Consider the following 22,991-nt stretch of genomic DNA (forward strand, 5'->3'; position numbering starts at 1 on the left):
TGGTGTTCCAAAATGCCACCGTAAAAATAACGCCAACTAAAAAAACATCCTTCTTTAAGTTCTTATGTCTCGTCAAACTACCCTCACAAGGGATCAGGTTAATGTACTATTCTCCAGTTGTAGTATTTGAAAAGAGATGCTTTACAGGGGGTGCAGGGCGTAAGTTTCATAGGGAGATGTCTCTGTATAGTAGATTGTTTTGCAGTAGACATTGCTGAGTGCTTTTCCAATCTTTATTGTTTTTATATCTATATGTTCGATGGCATCTGTCGCTGTAGATACGCATGTTCTGCAATAGCTCGCCATCTGGTGTTGGGCCGGAGTGTTACAAGTTGTTTTTCTTCGAAGAAGTCTTTCGAGTCACGGGACCGAGTGACTCCTCCTTTTGTCTCCATTGCGCATGGGCGTCGACTCTATCCTCGATTGTTTTTTTTCCGCCATCGGGTTCGGACGTGTTCCTGTCGCTCCGAGTTTCGGAACGGAAAATTAGCTAATTTCGGAAGATTTTCGTCGGTATTGTTGCGTTCGGGATCGGCGTACTTAGATTCAACACCGCATCGAAGATCGAAGAGCTCCGGTGCCCTTCGGGGTAGTTTTTCGATCCTCCGTCGGGGCCTGGTCGGCCCGACCGCGTGCTGAAGAACGCCGATGGAACGGACCCCGTTCCGTTTCTGCCCCAAATGCCACAATAAATACCCCTACACAGACCAACACTTGGTCTGCAACCTGTGCCTGTCACCTGAGCACAGCGAAGACACCTGCGAGGCCTGTCGTGCGTTCCGGTCCCGAAAAACACTCCGAGACCGTCGAGCCAGAAGACTTCAGATGGCGTCCGCACCGACAGCCCAACGGGAGTTCGAGGAACAGGAAGAGGAAGGTACCTTCTCGATCCAAGACTCCGACTCCGAAGGATTCGACGATACACAAACCGTGAGTATGACGTCGAAAACCACACAGAGACACATTTACAAGGCCCAGGGGACGCCACTGCCATCCGGCCATGGCTCCACCCATAAATTCGGTGACCGACCGTCGGCACCGAAAAAGGCCCAAACAGTGCCGAGATCGTCCGACTCCGGTCGAGACACCGGCACGCAGCCTTCTCGGGACCGAGAAAGTGCTGGAGACAAGCCTCGACACCGAGATGCCGGTGTGGACACGGCTCGACGCCGAGACAGCGGCACCGAAACAGATCGACGCCGAGAGGTTTCGGCCCCGAAAAGGAAAAAAGTCACCTCGGACCCGAAAAAACACACAGACAAAGTTTCGATGCCGAAACAAACTGCAAGCGACCCAGCTTCAGGCTCTTATACAGAAGAGCACTCGCTAACCTCCCAAATGCAGAAGCATAGGTTTGAGGAAGAGCTACAAGCAACTGATGTGGACCATACGCAAAAGCGTATCTTCATTCAGCAGGGGACAGGAAAAATAAGCACCCTTCCCCCCATTAGGAGAAAGAGAAGGTTGGAGTTCCAGACGGAACAAACACCACAACCAAAAGTGGTGAAAAGAGTTACACCACCACCCTCTCCTCCGCCTGTGATTAACGTTTCACCAGCACAAACTCCATCACACTCCCCAGCTCACACCACCATGAGCCAGGGTGACCAAGATCAGGACGCATGGGACCTATACGACGCCCCAGTGTCAGATAATAGTCCGGAGGCATACCCTACAAAGCCATCTCCACCAGAAGACAGCACCGCGTACTCTCAAGTGGTGGCTAGAGCAGCACAATTTCACCACGTAAGCCTCCACTCAGAACAGGTCGAGGATGATTTCTTATTCAACACACTCTCCTCCACCCACAGCTCATACCAAAGCCTGCCTATGCTCCCTGGTATGCTCCGGCACGCAAAAGACATCTTTAAGGAGCCGGTTAAAAGTAGGGCAATCACACCAAGGGTAGAAAAAAAGTATAAGCCGCCTCCTACGGACCCGGTTTTCATCACTACACAGCTGCCACCAGACTCTGTCGTTGTAGGAGCAGCTAGGAAAAGGGCCAACTCTCACACATCTGGAGATGCACCACCCCCAGATAAAGAAAGCCGCAAGTTCGATGCAGCTGGTAAAAGAGTCGCAGCACAAGCTGCAAACCAGTGGCGCATCGCGAACTCCCAGGCACTACTTGCGCGCTATGACAGAGCCCACTGGGACGAGATGCAACATCTCATTGAACATCTGCCCAAGGACTTACAAAATAGGGCAAAACAAGTGGTTGAGGAGGGACAGGCCATCTCCAACAACCAGATACGCTCCTCCATGGACGCTGCAGATACAGCTGCACGGACAATTAATACATCTGTAACTATCAGAAGGCATGCATGGCTCCGAACGTCTGGATTTAAACCAGAGATTCAACAAGCAGTTCTCAATATGCCTTTTAATGAAAAAGAACTGTTCGGTCCAGAAGTGGACACAGCGATTGAGAAACTCAAAAAAGATACGGACACTGCCAAAGCCATGGGCGCACTCTACTCCCCGCAGAGCAGAGGGAATTACAGCACATTCCGTAAAACGCCCTTTCGAGGGGGGTTTCGGGGTCAAAGCACACAAGCCAGCACCTCACAAGCCACACCGTCCAGTTACCAGGGACAGTATAGAGGAGGTTTTCGGGGACAATATAGAGGAGGGCAATTCCCTAGAAATAGAGGAAGATTTCAAAGCCCAAAAACCCCTACTACTAAACAGTGACTCACATGTCACTCACCCCCTCCACACAACACCAGTGGGGGGAAGAATAGGTCATTATTACAAAGCATGGGAGAAAATCACTACAGACACTTGGGTTCTAGCAATTATCCAACATGGTTATTGCATAGAATTTCTACAATACCCTCCAAACATACCACCAAAAGCACAAAATTTAACAACACACCATTCCAATCTCCTGGAGATAGAAGTGCAGGCACTATTGCAAAAGAATGCAATCGAATTAGTGCCAAACACACAAATAAACACAGGGGTTTACTCACTGTACTTTCTGATACCAAAGAAGGACAAAACGCTGAGACCAATCCTAGACCTCAGAGTAGTGAACACTTTCATCAAATCAGACCACTTCCACATGGTCACACTACAAGAAATATTGCCATTGCTAAAACTACACGACTACATGGCAACTTTAGACCTCAAGGATGCTTATTTCCATATACCAATACACCCATCGCACAGGAAATACCTACGGTTTGTATTCAAAGGTATACATTACCAATTCAAGGTACTGCCTTTCGGATTAACAACCGCACCAAGAGTCTTTACCAAATGTCTAGCGGTAGTCGCTGCACACATAAGAAGGCAGCAAATACATGTGTTCCCATATTTGGACGACTGGCTAATCAAGGCCCATTCGTTCATACAGTGCTCAAATCACACAAATCAGATCATACAAACCCTCTTCAAACTCGGGTTCACCGTCAACTTTACAAAATCCAACATTCTGCCGCGCAAGGTACAACAATACCTAGGAGCCATAATAGACACATCGAAGGGAGTAGCCACTCCAAGTCCACAAAGAATTCTAAATTTCAACACCATCATACAACGCATGTATCCAACACAAAAGATACAGGCAAAGATGGTATTACAACTCCTAGGCATGATGTCTTCATGCATAGCCATTGTCCCAAACGCAAGACTGCACATGAGGCCCTTACAACAATGCCTAGCATCACAGTGGTCTCAAGCACAGGGTCACCTTCTAGATCTGGTGTTAATAGACCGCCAAACTTACCTCTCGCTTCTGTGGTGGAACAACATAAATTTAAACAAGGGGCGGCCTTTCCAAGACCCAGTGCCACAATACGTAATAACAACAGATGCTTCCATGACAGGGTGGGGAGCACACCTCGATCAACACAGCATACAAGGACAATGGAACGTACATCAAACAAAACTGCATATCAATCACCTAGAACTTCTAGCAGTTTTTCAAGCACTAAAAGCCTTCCAACCAATAATAGTTCACAAATACATTCTCGTCAAAACAGACAACATGACGACAATGTATTATCTAAACAAGCAGGGGGGGACGCACTCCACGCAGTTAAGCCTGCTAGCACAAAAAATTTGGCATTGGGCAATTCACAACCAAATTCGCCTAATAGCACAGTTTATACCAGGGATCCAAAATCAACTCGCAGACAATCTCTCACGAGATCATCAACAGGTCCACGAATGGGAAATTCACCCCCAAATTCTGAACACTTATTTCAAACTCTGGGGAACACCTCAGATAGACTTGTTTGCGACAAGGGAGAACGCAAAATGCCAAAACTTCGCATCCAGATACCCACACAAACAATCCCAAGGCAATGCCCTATGGATGAACTGGTCAGGGATATTTGCTTACGCTTTTCCTCCTCTCCCTCTCCTTCCTTACCTGGTAAACAAACTCAGTCAAAGCAAACTCAAACTCATATTGATAGCACCAACTTGGGCAAGGCAACCCTGGTACACAACGCTGCTAGACCTATCAGTGGTACCCTGCATCAAATTGCCCAACAGGCCAGATCTGTTGACACAGCACAACCAAAAGATCAGACACCCAGATCCAGCATCGCTGAATCTAGCAATCTGGCTCCTGAAATCCTAGAATTCGGGCACTTACAACTTACCCAAGAATGTATGGAAGTCATAAAACAAGCCAGAAGGCCATCCACCAGGCACTGTTATGCAAGTAAATGGAAGAGGTTTGTTTGCTACTGCCATATTAATCAAATACAACCATTACACACAACTCCAGAACATGTAGTGGGTTACTTGCTTCACTTACAAAAATCTAACCTAGCTTTCTCTTCCATTAAAATACACCTTGCAGCAATATCTGCATACCTGCAGACTACCTATTCAACTTCCCTATATAAGATACCAGTCATTAAAGCATTCATGGAGGGCCTTAGGAGAATTATACCACCAAGAACACTACCTGTTCCTTCATGGAACCTAAATGTTGTCCTAACTAGACTTATGGGTCCACCTTTTGAACCCATGCACTCCTGCGAAATACAATTCCTAACCTGGAAGGTGGCATTTCTCATCGCCATTACTTCCCTAAGAAGAGTAAGCGAGATTCAGGCGTTTACAATACAGGAACCTTTTATACAACTACACAAAAATAAAGTCGTCCTAAGGACCAATCCTAAATTTTTGCCAAAGGTTATTTCACCGTTCCATCTAAATCAAACAGTGGAACTTCCAGTGTTCTTTCCACAGCCAGATACCGTAGCTGAAAGGGCACTACATACATTAGATGTCAAAAGAGCATTGATGTATTACATTGACAGAACAAAAAACATCAGAAAGACTAAACAACTCTTTATTGCATTTCAAAAACCTCATGCAGGAAACCCAATTTCAAAACAAGGTATAGCCAGATGGATAGTTAAATGCATCCAAATCTGCTACCTTAAAGCTAAACGACAGCTGCCCATTACACCAAGGGCACACTCAACCAGAAAGAAAGATGCTACCATGGCCTTTCTAGGAAACATCCCAATGCATGAAATATGTAAGGCAGCCACATGGTCTACGCCTCACACATTCACCAAGCACTACTGTGTAGACGTGTTATCCGCACAACAAGCCACAGTAGGGCAAGCTGTATTAAGAACATTATTTCAGACTACTTCCACTCCTACAGGCTGATCCACCGCTTTTGGGGAAATAACTGCTTACTAGTCTATGCAGAACATGCGTATCTACAGCGACAGATGCCATCGAACTGAAAATGTCACTTACCCAGTGTACATCTGTTCGTGGCATCAGTCGCAGTAGATTCGCATGTGCCCACCCGCCTCCCCGGGAGCCTGTAGCAGTTTGGAAGTTACCTTCAATTAATTATATATGTATCATCTCAACCTTAAATAGGTGCATACTTAGTCACTCCATTGCATGGGCACTATTACTACAATTCAACTCCTACCTCACCCTCTGCGGGGAAAAACAATCGAGGATAGAGTCGACGCCCATGCGCAATGGAGACAAAAGGAGGAGTCACTCGGTCCCGTGACTCGAAAGACTTCTTCGAAGAAAAACAACTTGTAACACTCCGGCCCAACACCAGATGGCGAGCTATTGCAGAACATGCGAATCTACTGCGACTGATGCCACGAACAGATGTACACTGGGTAAGTGACATTTTCATTTCACGTGTGTTACTTGATTTGTGCGATGGGCTGCTTGGAGATGGGGGCACAGTTTGGCAGCTGTATTTTATTAAAACTTGCCTCACTAATCGTGACTAGGGGATCACACTCTAGGAATTGTCGAAAAAGTTACAGTGACACCATTTGCGATTATTATTAGAGCGTGTTAGTGACGCCTTTTTTCAGATTAGTCATGAAGTGAGATACTTGTGTCTCTTTCCTAGGTCATGAATGGAATAAGTCTTAGGGCCATTTTTTCATCCTGCCTGCATTCTATGCTCCCTGAAACCCCGGCTCTCACCAACTTGTCGAGTGACAATTGGGTGAGCCTCAGAGTCTGTTTTCCCTCCCATCTGATATGCTCCTTGTAATCCCCAGAGGAGTCTCGTCTCTCACAGTGTTTTCAGGTCACAAATGGAATAAATCTCAAGGTCTATCTATCATTGCACAATCTGTCATCCTTCAAATCCCAGCTCTCACCGTGTTCTCAGGGCACAAAAGGAATGAGTCCGAGGGAGAATATTCCATTCCACACGCTGTTGTCACCCAAACCCTCAGCATTCATCGAGCACAAAGGTCACATATTGAATGAGTCTCAGGGCCTATCTATCATCCCACACTCTGTCGTTCCTCTAACCCCAGCTCTCAACAAGTTCTTAGTTCCCATATGGAATGAGTCTCAGGGACTATCAACCCACACCACACTCTGTCATCCCTCTAATCCCATCTCTTGAAAAGTTCTCAGGTCACATGGAATGAGTGTCAGGATCTACCTTCCATCCCATGCTCTGTCCTCTGTCAAACCTATAGATCCTCCTGAGTTTTGGGTTATAAATGGAATCAGTGTCAGGGCCTATTGTCCATCCCGTGCATCCCCTCCCTCTTTCCACAGATTCTCGTCAAGTTCCTAGGTCACATATGGACTAAGTCTCAGGGTCTGTTTATAATCCCATATCATGACCCTCTCTCTAACCCCCAGCTCTCATTGAGCTCTTAGGTTTCATGTGGAATGAGTCTCATGGCCTATCATTTATCACCACTCTCTATCCTCACTCCAACACTCCAACCCTCCAATCCCCTGCTCTCATTGAATTCTCAGGTCAAATATGGACTCAATCTCAGGGTTTATCTTCTGTCCCACACTTCTTCCAGCCTCTCTCTCAAGTTCTCAGGTAACATATGAAATATGTCTCAAAGTTTATTTTCCACCCCACACTCTATACTCCCTTGTACCTCTCCCCAGCTTTCACTGAGTTCTTAGGTCAGGCATGGAATGAGTCTCAAGGTCCGTCTAACATGCCACCAACAGTGCGCCTGCTAATCCCCAGCTCTCACTAAATTCCCAGTCACATATGAAATTAGTAGAAGAGATGTTCTTCTTTCCAAAATGTCAAAGTATTGAGCCGCATGGAAATGCCTTTAACTTAGGGGCTGGTCGACCAGAAAAGATGTGCACAATCTCTTAAGGGTGAAAAAACCTCCACGAGGTACTGAGGCACCTCATGAGGATCCCGGACATGTATTACCCATTCTTGTGCTTCATTTGCTTTGTGCACTGTATTGTTACTTGAGGTGTAGGCTCAAAAATGCAGATTAGCATTTTATGTGTCACTTTATCTTACAGTATCACCAGTGTGGGTCAGACCCTGAATTAAGGCATACTGCCATGATCCTACACTTGTACATTGGAGGTACCCATTCCTAGTGCCGAAATGGCGAATGCTAAATGTAGTAGCAATGTCAACATCATATTTCCAATAGTAACCCTTTTCTGTGGGCCTCTTTGTGGTACACTTGTTTTGTAGCAGGGAGTTAGTTCAGGATCAAGCCATGGCAGATATTGTCTATGTAAGGTGCCATTTTGTGTTTGTAAGTGCTCACCTTGAATTGCGCTCCCCTTCAGCCCATCTCTAAGTTGACTTTGTTTTTTAGAAACTCTGATGTCCTGTGATTACCAGAATGTCACTGAATTCAGAGATGGGCCATTTTCCTTCTGACTCCTATATATAGTTCCTCCTTAATGCTGATGCTAACAAGAACTTATGCAAGATGAAAAGAAGGGGACACATAAAAAATAGGAGACTCCAAATTCAATTGATCCATTTATTTCATAATTTAGTTCATACACGTGAGAAGGAGTGAGTATGGGGGAACTGTGTTTCCATGATTCCCTTGTATGATATGGCACATTATAAACTTGAAAGCATGTCTTGCCGGAGGAAGTGGAGCGTGGCCTTATTTCGAGGGAAGCCAACTACTGATAGCGTTAGTTCGGTGTGGTCTTCCTGTAATTGACTGGTCTCCTTAGTCCTTCCTTTTGCAGCCAGGTCCACCGGAGGCAAAACCTACTCAGTCCCAGGTGTGAGAAGTGACTAAGGGCTGATTTGTATGGGGACATATTGAACATTACACATGCTTTCGTAACAACCTGCAATTAAATGGTTCAACAGAGTAGACTCTTTCAGACCTCTTTGCCAGATTCCGGGTGCTCTGTAGGAGATAGAGATCCTCTGATTCCCATTTGGAGCTACTCTGCTGTTCGTAATTTAATCATTTCAAATCCTTGTTTGGTTTCTCTCTGCTTATTTATTCTTGCTTTATGTCCTTTCCTTATGCCCCACACACCATAATCCTCCTCCCACAGGTTCCATTCTCTTGAGGTGTGGATGTCACCTACTGCATTTCCACATATACGCTTCAGCCATCATACCTCTCTTTCCTTTGTCTGGTTGGAATTTACCCTTCTCCATTTCCTAGACCACACCAAGTTTCATAGGTTTTGACCAAGCACATACGTCCAGGCAGGTAGATTCAGTGCAGAGTTTCATGATAATTATATAAGATAAGATCTACCATGGATCTGGCCCCCATGGATCAAAATTGAACTCCCCTGAGCTCAGGCACTGTCACATTTAAATTCTGCTCAGAAGCCTAGAAATGTCACCAATGGATGCTGTGGTAAAGTTTATTGGGGACTGATGGATTTGTAATTTATGTTGGCTACAAATTAAAATGTTATCTATCTCTGTCACCAATATCAATCACTGTGCACTAGTGTGGGCAAGGTAACACACCTGTTTCTTTCTGGGTTGTGCTTCTTAAATGTAATAGTTGGGAAGAGTACTAAACCATACATTAATAAAGTTTTGTAATCCCAAAACTAGCACACACATGAAAAAAGGGTTTCCAGTCCCAAAGCACACCATAGGGTCTTCCATCCAAGGGAGCAGAGATAAAAACCGAGCATGTCACCTCTGTTTCAGATCACCTGTTAGCTGACTCCTACATTGGCCAAGAGGACTCCCCTGAAATGCAGCAAGCCGCCCAGCACAAGCGCAGGCTCTCACTCATCTCGGACGGCAAGTTTGAGAGGAGTTTCTCAGAGGAACACAGTGAGAGTATGCTCCCAAGTGATGGGTCTCAGGCTCGAGTCTACACCATTTCTGGCGAGAGACCTCTGCTGTCGGATCACGAGAATGAGAGCATGGAGCTAGTGGTGATTAAGGGGGGCAGAGAGGAGAACCAGCAGGACTCTCACCAACACCACCATCCCCACCATCCCCACCATCATCATCATCACCACAACCACCAGCACCACCAGCACCAGCTGGCTCAGCCCTTGCAGAGTTCTGGGAGCTCACACAACATCACAAGGCCACCTAAGAGCTGGGCTGGCAGTCGCCAGAACTCTAAAGACTGCCCAACATGTACCAGATCAGCAATGCCCACCCAGCGGTCCTTTGACCTGGAGCAGCACCAATCCAGCGAGTCAGGGTGGCGTCGAAAAAAGCTGGAGCGTATGTACAGCATCGACCGAGTGTCCGGTAAGTGTGCAGGCACTCTGGGGTGTTTGAAGGGTGGATGCTGTGTCCAGACAGGCAGGAATGATAGGATTAGTCTTAGTCATGGAATAAGCAAGAGAGCACAGAAGGACAGATATATCCCCTATCAATCCATAACAGCACCCTTTGCTGCACTACACTTTCAACAGATTAGCAGACAGTTGTCGATTGGTAAATTGTTGTGTTCATTTTATAGTTAAATATGAGCTATGAAAGTTACTGTATGTACAGTTACAACTCCTAAGGTTTGACTGAAGAACAGAAAAGTGTAGAGTAGTTCCGTCAGCCAAAGACACTTTGCTAGAAAAAGCCACAACATTCCCAACCAACTTAGTCTCTATATCTCATGTCGTGGGATAGCAGCAATAACAATTAACAGTAGTCCCTGCATGTTACCTGCCATGTGCCTACACAATCCTGTGGCTGTCTACAGTGGACACAGACAGAGGGCCGTGGCAATCACCACACCTTTGACACTGCAACCAGTGTATATGTTTGAACAGAGTGCAAGCTACTACACTACCATATTGTTCACTATAACTTACTTCATAACGTCCAATGAGCACAGCTGCACAAACCATTGCCGTAGCTTTGGCCACAATCACTCTTTTTAAAATAAATTCAAATGTGGGCAACTCATGCAAGTTCCCATCAATTATTACATTTGGGTGTTAATGAACATTCACATACGTCTCTAGGTTCAAACGATGGTTATCTTTATAAGGAAACACGTGAAGTGTAAGAATTCATAATCAAGATTCAAAATCTCCACCATGCTCTGAATGTAGTTTAATTTAGCTTGAAATCTAACTTGGAACTCACTATATGAAGGAAACTGATGCAATGCGAAGTTTAGCTTATCTACTAATAAAGTGTGACTTGCATTAATTGAACAAAGAAATAATTTATCTTATGTTGGTGCAAAAACTAATCAAGAATTCAAATGTAATGCTGCGGCTATATTAAACTTAATTTGTGAATTTACGTTTTGGACCAATATCAACCACTTTGTTGAACTGAAGGACTGCAGAGGTGAAAAGGAATTAAAAAAGCAATAAATCACACAAGCAAGATCTCATCCACTAATTGAACACAACATCTAGTCAAGACCACTCCATCACTCATAAGTGCTCTTGAGACATGACGTGTTCAACTTCTGTTCCTCCTACAGCTTCCATGACAAGGGTACAGATTAGTGCCAGATTATGTTGTCCCTCTATCTCCAAGATTCCACTCTCTACAAACTTAAAATATTCACAATTGTATTTTTACACTCCCAGAGCTTGGGTGCCTCTCTTCACATTCTTGAAAAGAGCATCCTAACACTAATCCATGTTTTATCACACTTTCCTTTTATAATTTTCCGTCCTTCATTCCGTTTGCATGTAAACACATTGATCCACCAGAGAGCTTTGGTCTCCAACAGACCTTGTCCATTACCGTGTGCAAGTGCATATCTATTTGAAACATATATACATGGCAATTTTTGCTGCCACAGAACAGCATTGATCATCACAATCATGGAGCAAACTATGTTATATTGGGCAAAGTAGGAGAGAAGGCTGTTTATGTAATTCATTCCTGTGAGTTTATAAGGCAGGGCCTATCGGGCATAGATTTAAGGCCTAGACTTGAGCCGGCTTTTCTGGCTTTTTAGATTCACCAAGTTCTGTGTATGTCTTTCTTTTCCACTGCCTCTGTCTCTACGTTGCTGTGTCCGTGCTATCCTGAAATATTAGCCCAGCTTATGCTGCACTTAGCATCCATGTATCTCTCTGCTAGCTAGCCCAGTGGATAATTTTGGGATACTCCTGCTTTTCAACCTGCAACTCTAGACATGCCCAGACTCTCAGTTTTACTTTTCCATTTATAAGTTCGATCATGGAAGTCCCAACACGTTGGCTGAAAAAAACAGGATTGACCCCAAGTCATTATCATATCATTTGCTTTCCAAGTGCTTATTAACAATACCTGAATTATGGCATGAGCCAGCTCATAGTTGTATGTGCAGACATTCATCTTCATGGCTGCAAGACCCTATGACTGTGGGATCACAGAAGAATATGGACCCTGCCCCCACCTCAGCTGTGCCCCTGGAGCCCTTCCCATACTATCCATGGATTGTTTGAGAATACGGGTCAAATGGGCTGGCTAGTGAGAGACAAATGATCTCTGAGCAGAGCTGGTGAGTTTATTGGCCAGAAGAGTGTTCTTAGAGGCGGGTTTTTCCATGTTTAGCGGTGTTACACAAGATTACTCACTCGTCCATTGGTGCTTGGAGGTGAAGAAGGCACTAGCAGTGTCGTAAATTGAAACGATGCGGGTCTCCCTGCAGAATGTGATGAGGGGCCCTTTAGTTTCCTATCTCTCACAGATATTCATTGGCAATGGGCTGTTTTGGGCCCCTAAAAGGCTGGGACTCCCTGAAGGTTTGCCCCCACTAAAAGGCCTGATTTAATTTGCAGCACAAAGTATAAGCAGGTGTGGGAGGGATTGCAGAGCTTTCCTTTGGTGGCTAAAATGTTGGGGCTCAGCTTGGAAAGGCGTTGCATTAAATACTTTTGGAAATGCACTGTGTGACAACTACAGCAGCCAATCCGACATGAAATCATGTGGTCAGAGAGACAAGGAGGTGGGACAAGAGCGAATGCTGAGCTTGTATCTTGTGTTGTTTGTCTAAGGGATATGCTGCTCTCTGAGGGGCATATTTAATAGGAATTGGCATAGGGCAGCACTGCAAGCCTTTCTGCTGTGTTTTCCTATGCCAATTCAAAAGGGGAGAAATGCACCATATGTACAAGATACAGTGCATTTTTATTTCCTTCCCCCCTGCACTGGTGCACAAATTGCTGCCTAGCAACACTGCAGACACCCCTGCATCATAGTGCAAAGATGTCTGCATTGTTGGCAGGATTGGTTTTGTGTAGGAAGGGACACCTTCCTGCACAAAAAACATTACAGAGAGGCATTTCCTCTTTCTATGTGTGCTGCTTTGTTGTGCCTGCCCTGGGGAGGCATACAGTTTTGATGTATTCCCAGATATCCAGATTCCTGTAAATCTGTGAATGTGTCAAAACCTATGGGTGTTGCATGTGAAAACCCAATGCAACGCCCATGGGACGTCTTTCTGACGTAGTGTAAGGCAACGCAGCAACTTGCGCTACGTTACCTTACACCATATCTACAAAGCCATGAAAAGCCATACATAACCTTGTAGACATGGGTCTACACTCTGCGCCGCTGGTGTGTCACAAAAAGTGACACACCGGCGGCTCTTGGAAATTGTAAATATGCCCCTTAGTTTCCGTTGTAGGTCGGTTGCAAAGGGAAGAGGCGGTAGTGGTGAAGCAGGGGTGCAAAGGTCCGTAAAGTAAGCAGAGAAAGTGTCACCTAGCCCCTGAATAGGTAGTAAAGGACAGTCATATCTGCAGTGCAGCGGGCCTCTTAAACCTCTGTGGCCCGGTTCCAAATTACATGCCGCACTATATCCGTGCTCATGACAGACGTGCTGCCTTTTAGATTAACGTGGTTATTTGGGTAGGAACGTAACACTGACCTAGGAAAGGCACCATCTCAGCCCTGGCTGACGTTCAATGACCAGCTTGTCACACAATCTCCCGATTTCACTGCAGATAAATCCACCATGGGGCAGATTGATTTTGATGTTGTCAACAGCAGCTATAACAAATTTTGAACTCTAGGTCTAGACTATATGAAGTTTCCTGTGCTTCACAAATGGAACTTCTGCAAGGGTTTTGCTGATGTAGATTGAAGTCTTTAAAAAATAGGTAATTGCTTCAGCAGAGCTTTAGTTGCATAATTAATCACATTTTCAATAAAGACTTGATTATTACCTAGAAGACGATAAATGAGACAAGTGGGCTTGCTTTGGAGAAAAGAATGATAATTTGTAGACATTCAATGGAGAAGATGTACGAGACTGGTGTTTGTTTACTTATGATTAAATACATCTGAGAAACATGCTTCAGTTAGGAACAGTCACTCTGGTTCATGGTTCGCTGGCATGGCAGTCATTTGGGGTGCTTTAGAAAGAACTGAGCTGCATGTATGCAGTATTGTTTCGACTGCTGGAATTAAGCTGGTGGTTCAGTGTAGAAGTTATGGTGGCATGCACCACTCATTCTACAGAGTTGTGAAGCGCCTCTTGTCTCATCGAGGATTCTTATAGTAGTATTCAGTTCTAAGTTTGGAGGATTTAAAATTTTAGCTCCTATCATTGTTCCATCAGAGTCATGGTGACTTTTAGGTTGTAGGCCAGCCGTAAGACCAGTTTAAGTGGGTTTCAAAGAGGGAAGTGACTTAATAATGCCTTCTACCTTAGAGGCTCATGGTTTAATGCAATCTGTGTGTGGTTGCACTATATTGCATTAGATTTCAGAAGTTATGGATGAAATCTGTTACGTGTGCTGGTGTGTACGTAATGATGAATGTGAGGGAAACAGTGAAGGGTTGCTCCCAAGTTACTTATGTGAAGCGTTCAAGTTTTGCCTGTTGTGTCCTTTATGGTTGTTGGGTTCTAGAGTGTTCCCATCTTTCTCGTAATCCACCTTTGAAGCAATGTGTGTTTGGGAGACAGGTTTCATGGAGGTAGTATAGCATGTGGAATATCCACGTTGGTGATGAAAGTAGGTGCAGCATTCAGGAAGTTACCATGGAGAGTAGTCACAGCAGTAACATGAGAGCAAGATTGTGATAAATTCAAGTGAAAAGATTACTTGAAGAGCACAGTATTTGACGTGTAGGAGTGTGTATAAGACTCATCGAGTTAGGAAAGTAATCTCTGGCAGTCTCTTCCATTTTAGTGGGTGCTCATACAAGAAGATCAGTACTAGATTAGTAAAGCGATTGATAGTGTTGTCAGGATTCGAGGAAGGTAAGTAAGGGGTTCATGAAAGACTAAAGGTACGCTCAGTATACTCCACTGCAGCATTCAGAAAGCAGCATGTGAGAAGGAATTCAGAACATGCATGATAGAGATCAGTTACTGGATTAACAGTAACATGCCTTCCATAGGAGAAGTGCTAGTTGTCTGTCAGAATTTTGATGTAAGGTCTTCTTGTTTCCAGGGGTGTAGCTTGGTCAGTATGATTGGTGGGGGGCATGAGCCTCAGATTTCCCAACAATCACGCTGTGGACTGGCAGGAGTACTAAAAATGCAGGAGTTTTCAGACTAACCAACATTTTCAAGGCCTTCAAAACATAGATTGAAAGGTTTGTGTGTTTTTGTCAGTGTGGGCATGTAACAATCCCTTGGTAAATCCGACAGACACTCCCCATTACCCAACTGAAAGCACTTGTACCCAACTATTTATTACAGACTACATTTTTAAAGGGTGTAACACCCCAACTACCACCCTAGAGTTATGCCCCGCTTGTGTCTGGCCCAACATGTGTGAAAAGTGCAGAATGTTAGCATTACTTCTAATCAATCTAATTCCCAGGCCCCAACTAAAGGTTATTACTTGGCCTTGTTTCTTCCAATTGAAAACTGTGAGGAGTATGTTGACGTTATTTTCCTACCAAGTGTAAGAAACCAATGGGTATGCCTTCCTCTTGAGTTTTTTAAGCTTAGCCAAAACGGATATTGCATCTCTTCAATAGTTCAAACATACCACGCCATGTTTTCTGCTTTAAATTTGTACAAGAAAAGTGCATTTCTCCTGCTCTTAACTCATTACACCAGTGGCCAGTGAAGCAGATTGCTCACTCTAAGGTTCTATGAATCACACACAGAGATCTTAAGAGAGATTGTTACTTACCATCCAAGCAATGAATTTATATGAATAAGTCAATTATGTCAATGTCTGAGAGAGCTCAGTCTCTCGCGAAGGGGATATTGCTTCTTTTCTTACCTAGCAGAAAAGCTCTGAAACAGTCTCTCCCCAGATATTAAGAGGCCAAAGGATCACGTAAGAGTTACACTTACCTTAGAAACATTATGGTTTCCCCAGTAAATTCATTTTAATTTGTTGTCACTCACTTTTACTCATTTGCTCCAAGGTTGCCCATACAAAAGACACATTTACTAATTCAAATGAGACACCTTTCACTACTTCCAACTTATGTTTAAACCACAACCCTCACAAACGTGTTCAATTCAAACTCTTCACACACACACACATTCAAGGCACTCTTCAACTCAAGCCCAACCTACCTGAACAATCGCACCTCCTTTCCTCAACTCTCTGCTAGTGTTTCTCGATGTGCACTTTTTAGAACATCCTATGATGTTACTGTTACCAGGAGTTCAGTCCCTAACTCTGTAGCCCACATGGCATCCTCTCTTCAACATCCCATCCTGTGATGATGCTGACTCCTTACCTTTCAAACCATATCAGAGGAATGTCAGATTATTATTTATATAGAACTGCCACCTAGAATTCTAATTATCCACAGCTCCAGGCCATCCAGTGACTTGTGCTCCACCCAAGAGACAAAAGAGCAGGAACACTTTCTGTAGTAGGGGGTAACTGAACGAAGACTGCAGTCCATGAGGAGCATTTCTTGTAAGCAAGAAGTGTTGTAAGCATTTATACGAAGATATCAGGGAAGGGATGAATTCGTGCCTCTTTAATCTCTTTTTTGTCAGGAACCCACAGGCAGCAAGTGCAGAATGCAGCTAAGTGTACCTTGGTTTAATTTTCGACCCGCCAGTGTTGATGTAGTCTGAGTTTTACTATCTGTTCCTGTTTCAGACTGGAGGAAGACAATACTGGACTTCAGTGCTCTAGATTAGGTGCTGCCAAGGGTACAGAGAAATGAGCTTGGTGTCCACCCTCCTAATTTATTAAGACATTCATACTGAGTAAACCTCGGCCTTCAGAACAACAGGAATACCACAAACATGAGATGCTTTCCAGAGAACGGTTTGGTGTGTGTGATTGGGTTGAATCCAGATCACACAGGACAGAATGTGTGAGACAAGGCAGATATGTTTGAAGTCTGGTCAACAAAAAACAGCATCCGGCACAATCTTCTGATATGAGCTTATTGCATGGTTCATCTTTAATAAATAGAGCAGGGTTTCTATAAGCTCTGTAAATAAATGTTGCAGCTCAGACACAGGGCTCTGAGAGGTGCGGGCCTGGATTAATTAGAGCACCTCTTTTTGGTGGGCCTAGAATGTGATAGGAATATCTAGGAACCGTAATTGAGACAGTACTGGAAAACAGAGTACTTTTTATATCATTTATGTCACAAATGTCTACCGTGTGAGACAGGGGAAGATAAAATGATTTGTCGAGGATCCCACGGATCCCACCCCTGTTTTTGTCAAATTCAATTTCCCTGGGATGGAAGGTAAGCAGAAGGGACACCCACAATTAAACCTAACTTCTTTATGGGTGTCCCCATGTTAAATAGTTGTATTTCTTTGGTCCTAACAGTACATTTTAGGTTTAGCATAGCCCATTTTGATAGTTATGTCCCATTCGAGTACCTTGAAACAGAGCCCTGCTGGCATTAATTATTGTGGAGTGTACGATTTTAGTGGCACTTGATTGCACTGACATAACTATTGTAAAGAAAAACAAGCATTCGCAATGCAACGGCTCTCACATTATGTCGACGTAGAGCTATTAGTGTTGTAAACTCCTAACCAGACTTTTCTTGCCACATTAAATGAAAAAACAAAAAACGATCGCGCTGCGAAATAAAGAGAAAAAGTAGTCCAGAAACCATATGGAAAACAAGGAACCTCGTATGTTTCCAGTAGTTTACCGCTGCTCTCAATGAGGGCTAAACACCGGAAAAGGCATGACGTCAGCATGCCTTTCACGAATGAATACAAGCGGATTTTAAAAGGCAAGCCCACCAACCAATGAAAGTGAGTGACGTAGCATGGGTGTGGTTAAAACCCCCCTAAGGAGAGATTAGAAGAGGGACAGAGCGCTTTGCGCTCGCCCTGAAAAATGAATAAAGCAATAAATCCATACTAACTACAATAATCAAAACGTTACAGGCAATGACCAATAAGAATTCACACGTCAAAAAGAAAATTGTTCGCAGCTCGAGCTCAATTCTAACTACGATTACAATGGCAATGACAAATCTTAAGCTGGCTGGTGAACAACTTTAATGCATATTCTCAGTTAGTAACAACTTCACATAATGAGCACCAACGGCTGAAAGCTGAAATGTGAGCATCTGTGCTAATCACAATAGAGCTCATGCTCACAAGCTGATGATGGGGTGAATAAACAACAGAAACGTGACTTCACGTGTGCAAATGGGAGTGTGCAAGCCCATATGTGCACCACCTCTTATCGTTCATGAGACAATCTCTAAGGTTAAATCTCTCTGCAGAAATGTGTCCTAACCTGGAGAAACGCACAGCGTGGCAAAGTCACAACTACAGAGAGCAGGACCCTCTGTAAGTAGCGTATACCACGTTGGCAGGTATGGCCATACTGCAGCGTTTACTGTGTTTTCCACTGATGCAAGAAAATTGACTTGCTCCAAAAAAATTGACTTGCTTCACTTCTCATCTCGTTAATGACTTCTGTAATAAATCACAGTCCAGCCACCTGCGACATCCTCAGCTGACCTTCAAAGCTTAATCACCATCTTCTTCCAAACATCCTCTGTCCCCAGTGCTGACTGCCAACACTCATATTACATGTATTAGAACCTCATTGCTGTTTGGACCTGCAGAAAAATGGTGTCCTGTAGCTTCCATTTACTATTTCAAATAAATGATAGGTGCGAGGGATTGGAGGGTGAGATATGGCCGCCAAGTAGATGCAGTAATTACTTCAATATGAATATGGAAGCTACAAATTAATGGAGATTTCTGTTCACTACAGTAAAATATGACAGCCATCACTGAACTGGTGTGTTTGTAAAAAATGCAATATAGACATGAAAGTCATGAGCAAAAACAGGTGTTTTCATCTTCCGTAGTCACTGAAAGGGTGTATATCAATTTTACTGCCCTTAAAATGAGCTTGTACTACTTGGCCCTTTGTCTTTTACTGTTTCTGAAAAGAAGTACTGCTACCATGACGAAATGGTTGGGTGGCTACAAGTGACAGCATTAAACAGCTGCCAGGATGAGTAAGGCTTTTTCATTTTCTGTTGAACGTGGAGAGGATGTAGCACAGCGGTCAGAGCAACCTCCTCTAAAGCTGGCGGTCTGGGTTTGAGACTTGTGGTTGGTGCAACGTCCTGTGAGTTGGGGCAAAACCCTTATTCTCCCTGTGCCCACAGACAGCGCCTTGAGATGCTCACGGGTGATAAGCCGTGCTATACAAATCTACATTTCATTTCACTATAGAATCAGGCAGCTTCCGTCTGCTGGGTTGAACATGAAGGTGCAGGTTTTTTTTTATTTAAAAGCAAAGAATAGCAGCCCTGGCAAGTTTCCCAGAAAAACAAGGTTTTTTCTTGGAATTCTGGGACTTGTCTTATTTCTTCCATTATAAAATGAGACCATAAGTCCAAAATTAAAAGAAAAAACCTGGACTGGAGTAGTACTTCACGCATGGACCTGGGAAACTTGGCAACTATAGAACAGGCTGACAGCCCAATTTCTAGGTGAGAAGGTACAGGTCAAATAGATATACACAGGCTTTTAATAAAAAAAGGTAACATAACTAGTTCAGTCAAAAAAACTTCACCTAAAATAATATTGGTAAAAATGTATGTGCAAGGAAATGTAATCAGGACACAACACATGCACTGTTAAGTAAAATAGGTTTTTGGGTAAGTATCATGCTAACCAAGTGTGATCAAAATTGGGAAATACAAAAGGGGAGACTCTGGTTCTCCCCTGTACAGCTAACATATATGGCCTCTACCCCGAAATTAACAACAGAAAATATGGTTCTGATGTTAATGCACAAACTATGAGAAAAACGTGAACTTGAAATTAATCAGTCCAAGATTAATTTCCTGAGATTCATTCTTAAGTAAATAACGGCCCGATTCAAATGCAAGGAATCAAAAATGTTTGCATCTATTTGCCGCCATGTTGCATGATTGGTTTTATGCTTTATTAAAGGCCTCATAAAAATATTACACACCAGCACAGAGAACCCTTTCGTGGCATACATGCCAACAGACTTGAGTCAAGCGTGAGACTCCCAGTTTTTCCAGTCAAAAAAGGCTTTATTTTAGCTGCCTCCCGCCTCAAATTTCCTTTGCTTCAATGTTAGTCAATGGTGAAAATGAATCTCGACAATTTTTTTCAATATCTTCATCTTGTCAAACCAAGGCTTCTGTGCATCATAAGTACTGCCAACGAAATATGGTCAAAGGCGAAGCTTTCATTGGTGCAGCAGGGGCAATGGGGCCCAGAGGGCTGAGTGGCGCGTTGAAACCTGATTGTTGCTGTATTATATATTAAAAACAGCAGTCAGTGGATCCATTTCCTTCCATTACACACTGTCTATGCTACTGAATATGGTCTTGGGTTTGTCACCACTCTGCTTTTCTAATCAAGGATGTTCAAACCCTTCGTAGGAAGGTTTGACGAAGCCCCTCCTCCACCATATAGCTACCCCAGCTTTATCTTTGGTTCTCATTGGTGTCTGGATTCTTGTCAACCCATCTATCATCTGTCCATCATACGTTCTGCTTGATCACCCGTCCGCGCATCTAACAGATGGCCTTCCTACTCCCATTCTTTCTCGCCTTCACACTCTTTCTTTCTCTCCAAACTCACCCACACAAACACTCTGCTCTTCCCTCCCTATATGTGTAGAAAGCCTTCTATCAACCATTGTGAACACTTCATTCAGAAGAAATATAGCATAACAAAACGCTCAAACTGTAGGTGCAACTGCAGAGCAATTTCGAGCAACCAGTCATAAATAAGACGTTCAAAGCGTAACTATTAGGCTAAACTCCTTCTACGTCTGTTTCTCTCTTTAGGTCTCGCTTCCACTCTCTTTATTTCTATTTCTCTTCCTGTCTTTTTTTGCGCTCTCTCTCTCTCAAGTAGCTTTCTTTCTGTCTTACACAGCGCGCAGATCCACACACCCACTGATGTATTCATTTGCATATATAGTTCTACACATACACAAGCACCTGCCAATGTATGCCTACATATATATATTCTTCTAGCTCAGTGACCGCACTAGTTTGGAACAGACGATCTATGCAATGCAAAGTTATGAAAAGATGGTCATTGTGTCAGTGAGGCAAGTCACAGTGGGTTTCTAAAATGCGAGGAGGTCTGGCGGTGCCAGTTGTGACTCTTGTTGGGAATACTTGTTTTTAGCCATCCGATTTTTGGTAAATAGCGTCGATACCAGCAGAGATAGTCACACATTACATGGTATGGTACCAGAATATCATGTACTAAACTCTGCCTGACTTGAATATCCTGCCATACATATCGTTTACAAAAATACCTCCATTCGAAAATAAGAGAAAATCTACACCCAACAAAATATATTTAGGACATAATGTTTATGTCCGACAATATTTTTGTTAAAGATATTCTGACGTACACATTTGACACGTCCTCTTGCTTTACAAGATGCAGTCTAAGTGCTGTACTTAAGTGACATTATTGCAGTGAAGTTGAGAGGGGTGGGGGTGATGGGTTCTAGTGTAAGGCCAAGGAAGCAATTTCATGCTTGCTTGTCTCACACATATGCAAATACTCATGCACACATGCAGCACACGCACACTCACGCACGTACACAGATACACACACACACACTCCACACACGATTAAAATATATATATATATATATACACACACACACACACTGGTGTGCATACTGTGGTTTACTTTTCTATTTATCTAAAGCACACTGCTGCATTTGAAGACAATACTGTTTAGGCTGGAGGCACAAAAAGCAATGTCATCGATATCCCTTGAAACTAAAAGGGGGGGAGAGTGGCTTGTAGTTTAATTCCAGAAACAAGATATCACTGGCATTAAAAGGCGGCCGTCCATATTCATCTCCAGCTGCCTGTCTCAGAATAGCTAGGTGGGAGAAGTAGAAAGCTGTATTTTTCCAGCACACAATAGCAAAGCTGTTTGACTTTTCGATCCATCCCAAAATAGGGCCAAGCAGGCAACTGTGTGGAGCAGAAACCTTAAGGGACAGGGCAAGCATTCAAGGCATGTGTATGAGTTTGTCCTTAGCGTTTCTGAACTTCACTGCCTGTGTTTTTCTCTTTCAGATGATGTGCCCATACGAACCTGGTTTCCCAAGGAAAACATGTTTAGCTTTCAGACCGCTACCACAACTATGCAAGCGTGAGTATTACGGACCCATCAGGTATTTCTGAATAATTCATTTTGCCTCTGATTTGTGGCACAAATATGATTTGGATCCCTTTTTAGGTCGAGCGCGCAAGCGCTTTGACCTGTTCGTTAGTATTGTGGGCTTTTAACCACGCCCATCACACGCCCATCACTTTCACTCATTTGTGGGCTTGCCTTTCAGAATTCATTTGATGTCCTTGATAAATGCTTTATGTGTGTCCCCCCAGCCTCTTTGAGGCTGTTTTCGTCACACCTTGCAGACTCACCCTGTTACATGGATTATTGCAAGATTGCTGATATACTTCAGCGTGTGAGAAACCCTTTTTTTTTTTTTACTTTTGTTTTGCCGCTTCTCTCTGCAAGGCGGTCATGGCGCGCAGTGCGAACAGGCACACCAGCATGAACTCGTATAAATCCTACCTGTTTATTCAGAATATTTTGTACAGATACAATGTACTTTTAACTTTCCTTCCACCCTCATGAAAATGAGATAAGCCTCTTATACTGTTGTGCCCCTTGTAAACCATCCTTGGAGGGCCTTGAGCGTGTTATAGAGGTTCACAAAATAAACAAAAATAAAGTGCCTGTGACCTGGCTGCCTGGTGTTTATTCCATCCTAGCTTGGCGAACTGAGTTTATTGTCCCTTCAGCACACCAGAACACAATATAACACAACATTGCATAGTATAACTTAACACAACATAGCATAACACAACATAGCATAACATAACGCAACATAACACAACATAGCATAATATA

At 43.7% G+C, this 22,991-nt stretch overlaps 1 protein-coding gene across 5 annotated transcripts in view; it reads left to right on the forward strand.

Annotated features, from left to right (window-relative positions):
* The window catches only part of NSMF (NMDA receptor synaptonuclear signaling and neuronal migration factor), a 183,638-nt gene that overhangs the window by 79,477 nt on the left and 81,170 nt on the right, over positions 1-22,991 (forward strand). For all 5 annotated transcript variants that reach the window (XM_069241389.1, XM_069241392.1, XM_069241388.1 and 2 more), the window contains 2 exons: positions 9,410-9,970; positions 22,148-22,223. In XM_069241389.1, the coding sequence (XP_069097490.1) occupies positions 9,410-9,970; positions 22,148-22,223 (637 nt within the window). The remainder of the gene's footprint in view (positions 1-9,409; positions 9,971-22,147; positions 22,224-22,991) is intronic.

This window comes from Pleurodeles waltl, chromosome 6, assembly GCF_031143425.1.
Source record: "Pleurodeles waltl isolate 20211129_DDA chromosome 6, aPleWal1.hap1.20221129, whole genome shotgun sequence".
In the NCBI taxonomy this organism is placed as follows: domain Eukaryota; kingdom Metazoa; phylum Chordata; class Amphibia; order Caudata; family Salamandridae; genus Pleurodeles; species Pleurodeles waltl.